The sequence below is a fragment of the Abramis brama genome, assembly GCF_963993115.1.
Source record: "Abramis brama genome assembly, chromosome: 13".
NCBI lineage: Eukaryota > Metazoa > Chordata > Actinopteri > Cypriniformes > Leuciscidae > Abramis > Abramis brama.
The window spans coordinates 4,729,255-4,743,438 of NC_139975.1; the positions used below are offsets into that span (position 1 = coordinate 4,729,255).

General features: G+C 36.9%; 1 protein-coding gene across 1 annotated transcript in view; it reads left to right on the top strand.

Moving 5' to 3' along the window:
* The window catches only part of trpc7b (transient receptor potential cation channel, subfamily C, member 7b), a gene marked incomplete at its 5' end in the record, with an annotated part of 56,152 nt that overhangs the window by 29,048 nt on the left and 12,920 nt on the right, over nt 1-14,184 (top strand). The window contains 2 exons of the mRNA XM_084133099.1: nt 456-689; nt 3,517-3,781. Of these exons, the coding sequence (XP_083989225.1) occupies nt 456-689; nt 3,517-3,781 (499 nt within the window). The remainder of the gene's footprint in view (nt 1-455; nt 690-3,516; nt 3,782-14,184) is intronic.

Here is a 14,184-nt window from a genome sequence, read left to right on the forward strand (position 1 = left end):
TGTGTGTGTTTGTGCATGTGTGTGTTTCTGTGTGTGTACACATGTGTGCGTGTGTGAGTGTGTGCAGTTTATAATCATTGTGATGGTTTTTTTTTTAAATGTAAAACTGCAGAAAGTTGTGTGTGATGTGTTTGTTTAGGAGTCGGGTTAGTGTAAGGCAGGGTTTCTCAAACTCGGTCCTGGAGGGCCGCTGTCCTGCACAGTTTAGCTCCAACCCTGATCAAACACACCTGAGCAAGCTAATCAATATCTTCAGGATCACTAGAAACTCACAGCTAGGTGTGTTTGATCAGGGTTGGAGCTAAACTGAGCAGGACAGCGGCCCTCCAGGACCGAGTTTGAGGAACCCTGGTGTAAGGGGAGAGAATATACAGTTTGTACAGTAATAAAAATCATTACGACTATGGAAAGACCCCATAAAACATGAAAACCCAATGTGTATGTGTGTGTTTCAGGCATGATCTGGTCGGAGTGTAAGGAGATCTGGGTTGAAGGTCCGCGTGAGTACGTGATGCACCTGTGGAACGTTCTGGACTTCGGGATGCTGTCGATCTTCGTGGCCTCGTTCACCGCTCGTCTCATGGCGTTCCTCAAGGCGTCTAAAGCTCAGCTCTACGTCGACCTGCACGTCCCCAACCTGGACATCAGCAACGCATCACTTCCTGCGGACGTCGCCTACTTCACGTACGGTGTGTAAACGCTTGCAGATCATCACGGTCACAGTGGAGTCTCACACATCCTGTTAAAAACATCTTCAGGTCACATTTCACCCTAAAAATAAAAGAATTATGAATTTATGTTTTGCATCAAGGAAATGAAGAAAAATCATAATGTTTTTAATTGTTTCATTATTTTCATGACAATGCCTTACAACATATGATTACGCTATTTTAGCTGAAAGTCTGTTTAACATGCACATGTTTTCTGCCTGTAGAAAGCGTAGATCTTTTATGATCTGAGCGTATGGTTCATGTTTTCTGCCTGTAGAAAGCGTAGATCTTTTATGATCTGAGCGTATGGTTCATGTTTTCTGACTGTAGAAAGCGTAGATCTTTTATGATCTGAGCGTATGGTTCATGTTTTCTGACTGTAGAAAGCGTAGATCTTTTATGATCTGAGCGTATGGTTCATGTTTTCTGCCTGTAGAAGCGTAGATCTTTTATGATCTGAGCGTATGGTTCATGTTTTCTGCCTGTAGAAGCGTAGATCTTTTATGATCTGAGTGTATGGTTCATGTTTTCTGCCTGTAGAAGCGTAGATCTTTTATGATCTGAGCGTATGGTTCATGTTTTCTGCCTGTAGAAAGCGTAGATCTTTTATGATCTGAGCGTATGGTTCATGTTTTCTGACTGTAGAAAGCGTAGATCTTTTATGATCTGAGCGTATGGTTCATGTTTTCTGACTGTAGAAAGCGTAGATCTTTTATGATCTGAGCGTATGGTTCATGTTTTCTGACTGTAGAAAGCGTAGATCTTTTATGATCTGAGCGTATGGTTCATGTTTTCTGACTAGAAAGCGTAGATCTTTTATGATCTGAGCGTATGGTTCATGTTTTCTGCCTGTAGAAGCGTAGATCTTTTATGATCTGAGCGTATGGTTCATGTTTTCTGCCTGTAGAAGCGTAGATCTTTTATGATCTGAGTGTATGGTTCATGTTTTCTGCCTGTAGAAGCGTAGATCTTTTATGATCTGAGCGTATGGTTCATGTTTTCTGACTGTAGAAAGCGTAGATCTTTTATGATCTGAGCGTATGGTTCATGTTTTCTGCCTGTAGAAAGCGTAGATCTTTTATGATCTGAGCGTATGGTTCATGTTTTCTGCCTGTAGAAGCGAGCGCAGGTGTTTCCGGCTGGATCATTAATGAAGAGTCTGATGCAGAACTGTGGGAGCGTTAGCATCATTAGCTCAGTGGAAATCTGTGGTTCACGCAACCAGTCTGACCTTACGCTTCCCGTCTCCAACACTTCTGACAGTCATGCTGTATTTTTAGCTGTATATTACTTCTGAGCACTAATAGATTGGTCCTGCCTTAATTTTTATGTAGACTACTGCCTAATATTCAAGTATTAAATTACTTAATTAGCCATAAAATATTAGTAATTTAATACTGCCTACTATATATTCAAGTCCAGAAAGAGAGAGAAAAAACCAATCATGTTTGATATTGATTTTAGTTAATTTGCCAGAATTTATGAAAGGTCAAGTGTATTGTTAACTATTACAAATATTTAAAATAATTGTTAATTGAAAAAAGCTGAAATAAAACAAAATATAAATATTAGATGAAAAGCTTTTATTATTTTAGTATTATTGATAAACTATTATATTTGTATTAGTATATTAGTAAAATTTGTATTTATTTTTATATTTTACATTATTTTTGTGTTAATTGAAGTTTTAGAATTTTTGTCATTTTTATTACTTTTTTTAAATATGCACGTTTTTTTATTCATTTTTATTTAAATTTTGATTATTTTAAACTAAATTAAAATGAGATACGTTGCATTGTTCAACTAACTGAAATAAGACAAGTTGAAGTAGTAAAATGACTAAAAACGACAACTAAAATAAATGCAATTTAAAGCTAAATATAAAATTTAAGAAAAAAGTAAAACATGACAAAAGCGCATAACAAAATTACTTAAGCTAAAATGAAATGAGAAAAGATAAAACAAAAGCTAATTCATATTAATAAATTAATTAATATTAATAAATACTATAATAGTATACATACAATCCTAAAATAACACTGAACTTGTACAGTATAGTTTTGGAAAATGTAAAATATTCCCTGTATACAGAATACGGTAACACTTTACAATAATGTTCATTAGTTAACATTATAGTTAACATGAACTAATAATGAACTGCACGTATACAGCATTTATTAATCTTTGTTAATGTTAATTTTAACATTTACTAATACTTTATTAACATCTTGTTAACATTAGTTAATGCACTGTGAACTAACATGAACAAACAATGAATAGCTGACTAACATTAACAAAGATTAATACTGTAACAAATGTACTGCTCATGGTTAGTTATGTTAGTTAATACACTAATTAATGTTAACTAATGAACCTTATTGTAAAGTGTTACCCAGAATAAGTCCTGCTGAGACAGTGTTATGACAGTGGCCGTTATGAACATGCATAATGTGAGCTGATATCTGATATCAATGCTGCTCTCTGCTGGTGTGAAAGTGATATCGCAGCCTCTGAAGTCACACAACATATATATAAATATATTTGTGTGCTGAGGAAATCTTTGAAATAGCTTTACTGCTGACTGTGTGTGTGTGTGTGTGTGTGTGTGTGTGTGTGTGTGTGTGTGTGTGTGTTTGATCTTCATTGTGTTCACTGAGAATCCCTGAACAAAGTCTTCATTAGCATTATCCACCTTTGACTTCTGATTCTCTTTGAGTGAAACATGACTTTAGTTTAGCATTCCATGAAATATGAATAATGTGCCAGTGTTTCTGTGTGTTTCTGTGTGTGTGTGTGTCTGTTGCAGCAAGGAACAGGTGGAAGCCGTCGGATCCTCAGATCATCTCCGAGGGCCTGTACGCCATCGCCGTGGTCCTGAGCTTCTCTCGCATCGCTTACATTCTCCCGGCCAACGAGAGCTTCGGGCCGCTCCAGATCTCCCTGGGCCGAACCGTCAAGGACATCTTCAAGTTCATGGTCATCTTCATCATGGTCTTCGTGGCGTTCATGATCGGCATGTTCAACCTGTACTCGTATTACCTGGGGGCCAAATATAACCCCGCCTTCACCACGTGAGTGACACACACACACACAACACACTAACACACACATTCTGAAGAAAATGAAAGGGGCTATATGTAAGAATTTTCATGTATTAATAATTAATTTTTTATTTATTTATTTATTTATTTACATTATAAATTTTTTTGCTGAAATTATTATTACTGTGACCTGCAATTGGCTGACAATATGTAAAATTATTAATGTGGCACGATTGATTATTTAAAGGCCCCTTCTGGCCTCTAGTCAATAATTTTATCTATTAAAACTCATCTTTGATCACCAAAATTACATATTTAAAGTTTTTTCCTTAAAAAAATTTCTTCATGCCTTAAAATAGCTTGAATGTAACTCGACACCCTTGTCTCATTTAGTATACGCGGTTCTATGAATATGCAAATGAGCCCCGCCTCCACTCACTCACTCAGCTCAGAGATCCACTGGTTGACGATCACACGTTGATCTGATTGGTTACAAGGTAGTTTGTGACGTCAGAAACACCAGCGATTTCAAAGCGTGTTTTTGAGACTGTCTTTGGTTCACTGCAGTTTTAAAGGCACAATATGTAACTTTTTTGCTTTAAAAATAGCAAAAATCACTATATCTGTGTTATATATATTTTTTAGTTGTGTACTTACATTATCCCGACTGTTTCCAACAACTTTTAAACCAGGAGAAATTTGTCATTTAATTCGAGAAACGTCCCGTTTCTTTATTTCCGTTTTGTCGCCGCCAATGCCGTCATATCCGCGTTGTCCCTGGTTTCTGCCATGGCAACCAGAGCCGTCTGACAGTAACCAAAGCGACTGACGCGGACAACTTTGTAGTTCGCAATGTCTATTTGCACGCTGTTGTTGTTTCGTTCAAACATTATGGACCATGACAAGCAGACTTTGGATAAAAAAGGAGAACTAAAACGAGAATCAATATCAGCGCAGTGTTTTCGAGATGCCGAGAGCTCCCATAGACAGTATAAACGAGAGCTCCACGTCCGAGACTTCGACCGCTCCTACATGTACTTTATTAAACAGGTGAGCACATTTACATAAAACTAATCAATGTTTTATAGTTCAACAATGATAAAATGTCAGAATATGATCTGTATGTTGTTCTAATGTTGATCTAGTTTACTGCTAGTCTCATACAGACAGACTAACACATACATTTCAACACATTCAAATGCAGTTTAGTGTGCTAGTGTAATGTTAGACCAAGTGAAACAGCGCTGCGTTACCTCACAAGTTTAATTTGTCTAATAAACTGACCTGTGAGTAGTAATTCTGCGTGTAGTTTGGTAGAATGAAATGTCCATATTTCTTTTATATCCGCGGGACTCGCGTCGCGTGTGGAGCTGATAGCTGTCTCTTAGCAATCCCGAACTGCTTCATATCACAGTCATGATAAAAACATCGATGTATTCAGTCATCCATAAACATTATTAGATCGGTCGGCTTGACGTTGACGACAAGATCCATAATTCTTAGCAAATGTTGCGTCATCAAACTACGCCTTTGTTATTGTAAATAGGTTAGCGACCCCTAGTGGCGAAAAATGTCATACTGCGCCTTTAAGGAGAAAATACTCAGCAATGCTGTCGACTTATGAATTTACACATGGTTTGTCTTAAAGCATATTAAAAACACCACATAGACATATTAACAACATTAAAAACTTGACTTTCACCACAGGGGGACTTTAATTAATATTACTTAAACATATTACTTTTACTTATTACTTATAATTATAATAATAGGACATATATTTTACATTGCACATGCAACACATTTTGTGACCTGCAGTTGGCCAACAACATATACAATTATTAATGTGGCACAGTTCTTTTTAAATTAACATTACATATACTTATTACTTATAATTATATTTATAATTATAGGACACAGATTTTAAATTGCACATGCAACACAGAAAAAATCGTTTATCGGTCATAAATAAAAAACGAATGATTATTTGGTAACACTTTACTTAAAGCCTTTATATATAATGCATTATATAAGTATTTTTAATGCATTAATTATTCCTTGTAATGCACCTTATAATGCATTGCATGATCTCATGAATAAATGTAACCACAGTTATAATGCATTATAATAGTTATGTTACACCTTTAGAAAGTATAATGCAGTACTGTAAATCACATGACAAACAAACAAATTCAGATGTAACAAGAAATCTGCAATTATTATAATGCATTGTATTTTTTTTTTTTTTACAATTATTTATGAAAAGATATAATGTATTATAACGTACCTTATGAGTATCTTTATAATGCATTATACATAAAGGCTTTGAGTAAAGTGTTACCATTCATTTCAATTAAATATGAAATTATTCAATATTATTGTTAGCTGTAATTGGCCAACAGTATGTACATCATTCATGTGGCTCTGGCTGAATGGAAAACTACTTATTGTGCATAAATCAATAAAAAAACACATTTTTATAATTGCTGAAAGTCATTAATATTACTGTTACCTGTAATCGTACAACATTATTTTCAGTTATTAACGTGACATTAGTAAATGAGCAGAACTAATTAATGGTCCTTATAATTTGAGTTTCAGAAGCCAGTAATTCACCACATGAAACACTGCGGTCGACACAAACCATGTTTATTATTATTATATATATAATTTATCATCACAGCAAGTCAAACTGGAGTTAATGTCCTCAAAACAAACAGACTCAAAGGAGTTAATAGTTGCCATACAGTAGGATATTTAAATCATTTGATCTTTGAAGAATTTGAGGAGAAATGTTTACATTCATATTGAGTTGCATGTTGAATGAAGACTATTATCTGAGCACAATTTGAATGGTTTCTCTTCTGAAATCTTAATGTTTCTGGACTCGTTCCTCGGGAGAAACATCAAGCAGAAGGTTTTAATGAAGATCTCCATATTTTTCTTATTACTATCTCATGGAATGAAAGTGACCGGCGGCATGTTTGGCTTCAGTTCGATGCGTTTTCTCTGTGTATATGGACAAATAAAGTGCTAAAAAAAAGCACTTATGTGCATTTAACATTGCTTTTCCCTGCTGTTTTGTTGTGTGTTTTTGCACTTCTGCAACAAGGCATTATTAAAGTAAACTCTCTGCTGTTTTGGAGCAGTAAGTGCTGATTTGTATTCTGCACACAGATATGTCAGGCTTATGAGAGAATAGCTCAGCTGTAATCTTCCTCAAATCGCTCTGTAAATGGTTTTTTAAGTTGTGGTCAGATGGTTTTGAAGGGGATCCCTGCGGTCCGGCTTCATTTCAAAGCAAACAGAATGAGCCGTTCATCGTTCTCACGGGGGCCATTCTCCCGCACCGCAACTTTCAGTGTCTTTCATTTAAAAGGTCCAAACGCCACATAAAGCGCACAAAACTGCTCCTAATAATAGACTAGAACACCTCAAGATCCTAAACCTCTGATAGAGAAATTCTCCTAAATTTCCTCTGGAGAAATCAGCAGAAGATGTTCAGCTTTGAAACTCAGCAGTCTTGAAATTTTGTTATACATTCTTTAAAAAAAGAGTAAGAAAAGCAAAATGACTTAAGATATTAGATCGTATTTTCTGAAAAGAGTATCAAAACTGAGTTTTTTTTCTTAAAACAATTAGAAAATGCCTGCCAATTGAGTCAAAAAATAATATTATTTTCCCTTTGAAGTACTGTAAGATTATTTTTATGACCTCTTTGGCAGATTTATTTTTCTTGTTTTAGGCATAAACATTCATAATTGTGATATTTTTTTCAGTCATTTTGGTTCTCAAGTAAATGCATCTAGAATTAGGAATGTTTAATTATTTTTACTGAAAAACAAGACAAAAATACTAAGAGTCCGTGACTCAGTTTTTTTTAGGGGAGTATGATATTGACATAATTATATCTCGATATTGTCTGGGATTTTGTCCATAATGATAGTTAGATGATATTTTGAAGCTGCATCTAAAGCACTAAAAAAAAAGCATGCACTTTCAAGGCCAGTTTTTGTTTTGGACAGTGGACACTGAGTGACAATCATATCATATCGTTACATAAATCACAATTACGCTCTTATGGTAGAGGAACTCATTGGTGTTGGGCTGTAATGAGGCGTCAGATGGTGGTTTGGCTCTGATTGTGATGTGTTGTGTGTGCGCAGTGCGCTGTAGGTGGGAGATTAGCATGTCGATTAAACAGCTCACCAGCTACCGGTCCGTAACGGCCCATGGAAACCATGGTTACGCTCCTCCGTGATGCCTCTAAATGCGGGAGGAGTGACGGCGTCCCATCGACTGTACGAGCCGCAGGGCAGATGTAATCAATGAGCCGTCTCTGAACCGTCAAGAGCTCAAGCTTGATGTGGACACACACAACACGTCCAGCTCCACTGGAACAGGGTGACGTGTGACGCCTGACACAGGCCGAGAACCTTCCCCAAAAACACTGCAGATCAAACCTCTCTGGGCTGCAGGACGGGGGTTGTGTTGTTCATCCCAACACTCCTGCCAGGACACAAAATTAATTAATAAAATTAATAAATTAAGTAATAATATTAATAATTTTTATTGTTATTAAATTAAATTATAATATAATTTAGTAATATGTTATTATATTTATATAATATTGCTGTTTAATTAATTAATACATATACACTGTATATAGCTATATATATATATATACATATATACACACACATATATAAATACATTAATGAATGAATTAAATGATAAACAATTATTATTATTATTATTATTAATATAATATACAAATATATAAATTGTAATAATAAATTATATATGAATTTATTAAATTATTATTGTTATTTTTATTATTATTTGAATATTTTTTTATTCATGTGATATATATATATATATATATAATATAATATATATATATATATATATATGATTATTGTTATTATTATTATTATTATTATTATTATCTTTATGAAGTCCAAAAAGTAACCCCATGTTTTCACAAAAAACATCCTCATTCTCAGTCTCAAAAACACTTAACATGTAAAATTCATGTGTGTTTTTTTTTCTGTTGCTGTTGAGAACTAACCCTTTTATATTTTCTTTAATTTGTGACTATATAAATGTTTGTGTATATATGCAGACTCCAGTCCAATGTCAGGTCAGTTCTGTATGTTGTGTATGGCTGTCAGCAGAGGTCAGTGTGGATCTGGATTCTTCTCTCTTGATAAAGTTCACATGGAGAATGTGAAACTCATTAGTCATGAGACAGTCAGACACCTCTGTGACTCAAATGAACTTAACTAACTTCAGAAACTTCATGTAGAGGTATAAGAATATGTAAATAGGACACTTCAAATATAGCAATAGAACGCAACAAAAACAGGCATTTTCACAGTATCTGAAACAATAGAGCGTGGCGCCAGCAATGTCAAGGTCATTCAGGGAATGCATGAAATGATCAAATGTATGTCTTGAATGAAATGTAAGTCACTGGATAAAAGCATCTGTCAAATGCAAAAGCTCAAATTGTGTTTGATAAAGTCAGACTGTGCTTGTCACCTTCCCCTGACCGCTGGACATTTCATTTACATTTACATTTATGCATTTGCCAGGTGCTTTTATCCAAAGTGATTTCCAGTGCATTAAGACTATACGTTTGATCAGTTCATACATTTTCATATACATTTTATCAGTACGTGCCGTGGACTTAAATAAGTGCTTAAATACAACATGGAACATGTTAAAGGGGTGGTTGAAAATGATTTCACTTTCTAACTGTAATTAGTGTGTAATATTGCTGTTTGATCATAAACAACATCTGCAAAGTTACAACGCTCAAAGTTCAAAGCAAAGGGAGATATTTGCTTTTAAAGAAATCGCTTTTTAAGGACTACAACAAACGGCTGGTAGAGACTACACCACATTCCTCCCGGGTTAGTGACATCACCAACCCTAAAATTTACATAAACTCCGCCCCCTGAACACAATTTATAGATTATCAAGACAGAATATGCTAATAAATGACTAGAAGATAACTACACATCAGCTTCATAAATTCATCAACTAACCATTCAGAAATGTCCAGTTGCTTCTACATGTTGTCACTTCTTCTTGAGTCTCTCCATCATTGTCTGACTCCGGTTTGAACAGAAAAGGCTGAAAGTTTTTGAAATTTTCAGTGCATGTCTGTGTGAGTGCAAGCTGTTGAAGCTCCGCCCCCTGTGCCGGAAGCAGCAGCTCATTTGCATTTAAAGGAACAGATGCAAAACGGTGCGTTTTTGCTCACCCTCAAAAAGTGACAATTTTAACATGCTATCTAAAAATATCTGTGGGTTATTTTGAGCTGAAACTTCACACACACACTCTGGGGACATCAGAGACTTATTTTACATCTTGTGAAAAGGGCATTATACCACCCCTTTAACTTGCACAACCACTATGACTGATATAGTCGATCCTATTTGTACTTTATTGCTTTATTGTCTGGTTTTATTGTGCGTGATTCATCAGTGCATGAAGAAATTATTTTTGCTTTCATAATTTGCTATGAAAAATAAATTTCTACACCTCTGAAACAATGTTTCTCCAACAAAGATGATTTTGTATTTCAAAAGTGTAGTTGACATTTAGCTAGTTGACGTTTAGCCGTGCTACTGCCGCAAAATGACAGTTTAATATCGACAGATTCTGCCTGAATATTTACTTTTAATTATTTAGCTGACTTTTGAAAACAGAATAGTTTTCGAATTAAAAAGCACACCGACTGCCTGTCTTTGCATGCGCCATCTGTTTTAGTGGCTTATCACTACAGGCGTTATACAGATCAATTAATGCAAATGTGCTGAAAGTAATTGCACGCCACCATCCCCATCTTGAGTGTCGTTCTGAGTGTTAGAATGTGTTAGTTTAGTGAATAAGGCGCAATCAATACTGAGACTAATTTACACAAAGAAGGTTTGCACTAAAAAGAATGAGAATGACAGTCTGAATCCTCAAACATGCTCAAGTATAGCCTCACTGTTCAATGAATTCAGCCGAGAGAGATAGGGAGGGAGGGAGGAGGGAGGGAGGGAGAGAGAGAGAGAGAGAGAGAGAGAGAGAGAGAGAGAGAGAGAGAGAGAGAGAGAGAGAGAGAGAGAGAGAGAGAGAGAGAGAGAGAGAGAGAGAGAGAGAGAGAGAGAGAGAGAGAGAGAGAGAGAGAGAGAGAGAGAGAGAGAGAGAGAGAGAGAGAGAGAGAGAGAGAGAGAGAGAGATGAGAGAGAGAGAGAGAGAGAGAGAGAGAGAGAGAGAGAGAGAGACAGAGATCCAGTCAATCAACAGACTGTTAAAATAAAATCAGAACAGACAAGACACAATTATCTTCAGAGGGATGCAAAATGCAGGTTATCATCAATAATTTCACACAAAGCCCCCTTATTGCACCAAATCTGATCAAAAGAAACAAGATCATTCATGGCTTTAAAATATCGAAAATCAATTAAAATTCTAGATTTCACTGAATTGAAAAACACTGCCTCTAAATTATAACTTGTGTCTCGTTCAATTTTATTTTAGAGAGAGAGAGAGAGAGATCACTTTATTTACAAAAACATTAAATATATAACATTTTTAGTAAAACAAAAACTTTTAAAACAACTAGAATGAGAGCAATGGGGATTTAAAAAAAACAAACACAGAATCTCAAGACAGGAAATTTCCCCTCTTTTTCCTTTTTTTATTACATTTCTTCTACTATCAAAACTCACTCATGCATAGATTTGGAGACATCCATCAGTGTCAACATCACAAATACATTTTTTATGCCCCATTTACCTCTGAAAACATCCAAGTCATTAACCAACTTGTAATAGCTATAAACTCTATATTTATACGGGATTTTATTAACCCCTGTAACACTGCAGCACATCAGTTGATCCGCCATCATTCAATTTTCTTTGAGAGAGAGAGAGAAAGAGAGAGAGAGAGAGAGAGAGAGAGAGAGAGAGAGAGAGAGAGAGAGAGAGAGATGCTGGAGCGGGTCTTTGTTGAAGCAACACTGCAGGGTTTGCACTTTTACACTCCAGAGTTAAAGAACGAGAGTAAACAGGCAGACAGGAATGGACAGAATGAGTGAAAATGTCATGGAACCAGGAGAGAAAAGCCACAACTCTCCCGCTGGCAGAAGTGGGGGTGCGGGGGTGGGGGGTTCAGCAGGGAACAGATAAAAGCGTTTAAGAAACTCTTGAAAAATGTCACCCCTAAAGCTGTCTGTCAGTCAAGGATTTTGCCGAATTATTTGAAAATGCCTAAATGCATACAGCTACACACACACACACACACACACACACACACACACACACACACACACACACACACACACACACAGATATATATACACTCGCTGGCTACTTTATTAGGTCACCTGTTAAACTGCTTGTTAATGCAAACATCTAGTCAGCCAATCACATGACAGCAACTCACTGCATTCAGGCATGGAGAGATGATCAAGAGGATCTACTGAGTCAAACTGAGCATCAGAACGGGGATTTAAGAGACTTTGAACGTGGCGTGATTGAGTATTTCAGAATCTGCTGATCTTCTGGGATTTTCACACACAAGCGTCTCTAGAGTTTGAATGAGCCGAAAAAGAGAAAATATCCAGTGAGCCGCAGTTCTGTGGGAGAAAATGCCTTGTAGAGGTCAGAGGTCAGAGGAGGATGACCAGACTGGTTCAGCTGATAAAGGCAACAGTGACTCAAATAAACACTCGTCTCAGTCGAGGTCTGCAGAAGAGCATCTCTGAACACACAACATGTTGAAGCTCCAGCAGAAGAGCTACAGCAAACTGAGGCTGCGATTCACTCGGGCTCACCAACATTAGACGACAGAAGATTGGAGAAACGTCTCCGGCTCTGATGAGTCTTGATTTCTGCTTCTACATTCAGATGGTCAGGTCAGAATTTGGTGTAAACCACATGAAAGCATGATCATCCAGTCTCGTCTCAGCGGTTCTGGCTCCTGCTGCTGCTGTAATGGTGTGGAGGAACATTTTCTTGGCACACTTTGGGCCCTTTATGACCAATTGAGCATCGATTAAACATCTCAGTTTACCTGAACATGTCCATCTCTTTATGACCACAGTGTATCCTCTTCTGATCAGCTCAAATCATCTCAAACTGGTTTCATGATCATGACAGTGAGTTCAGTAAACTCAAACGGCCTCCACAGTCTCCAGATCTCAGTACTATAGAGCAGCTTTGGGATGTGTTGGAATAGGAGATTCACATCATGGATGAGCTTGAATGTTTCCAGCACCCTGTTGAATCTGAGCCAGGGTGTTTTCACACCTGAAAGTCCGCACCAAGGTCTGAACCAAAGTTCATGTGTTGATACATTGTATACATTCGGTTAGTTTTGGTTTGGTTTCACATTGCAATTATGCGAGCGCACTAAAGAACTTTACATGACGTACTTGCGTCCTGTCGTCATCATCTACATGGGCTGCATCTTGACGTTGATTGGTTTGTAAACAGACGTGCGTCTGATGTCAGTGTGTTGTCAAGTCGGCGGGTAACTTTGACAAGAATGAATGAACAGACGCATATCGTTGCCACTATACTGTTATTATTACGGCATTACTCCCTGCAGCTCCAGCTATACTCGAGGCTAGTTCACATTCGCCAAATGAACGTCCTCGTTGTGCGAACATTTTATCGTCGCCGGCATGATGCAGGAAAAATGTGTGTGTGTGTGTGTGTGTGCGAGATCTGCACATAAATATTCTTCTTCAGTTGTTTAGTCTACGCGGGAACCACCGGAACTTCCTGTAAATGGTTTGAAAGTCCGAACCATACAGAAAATGCTTTCAGACTAGAAACGAACCAAACCTTTGTTCAGTTTGATCCGGACCGGACCGAGACTACCTCTTTTCGTCGGACCAGATTTCCGTCTGTTTGGTCCGGACCGCGGTCCGGGGGAGGTTTCACACCTGTAATTTTGATTCGGACCAAACTGAAAAGTCAGAAAAACCGGACCAAACAAGGTAGGTGTGAAAGGCAGTTCTGAAGGCAAAAGCGGCTCCAACCGGTACTGGTAAGATGTACCTAATAAAGTGGCCAGTGAGTGTATACATTTCTATGAAGTATACAACAAATAAAAAATAATTATCATCAAATATGTATATATATATATATATATACATATATATATATATATATATATATATAAACATCCAAGTCATTAACCAACTTGTAATAGCTATAAGCAGCACATCAGTTGATCCGCTTCGCGTCGGGGTCCTGATCAGCCTGTCGGGGTTGTATTCGCTATAACAACCGCCTCGCTCTACATTATCCCTTACATATATATATATATATATGTGTGTGTGTGTGTGTGTGTGTGTGTGTGTAGAGCTCTTCAACAATCAGTTCATTTGAATGTCGCTCAGTTTAACAGGACAGAAAGAGAAA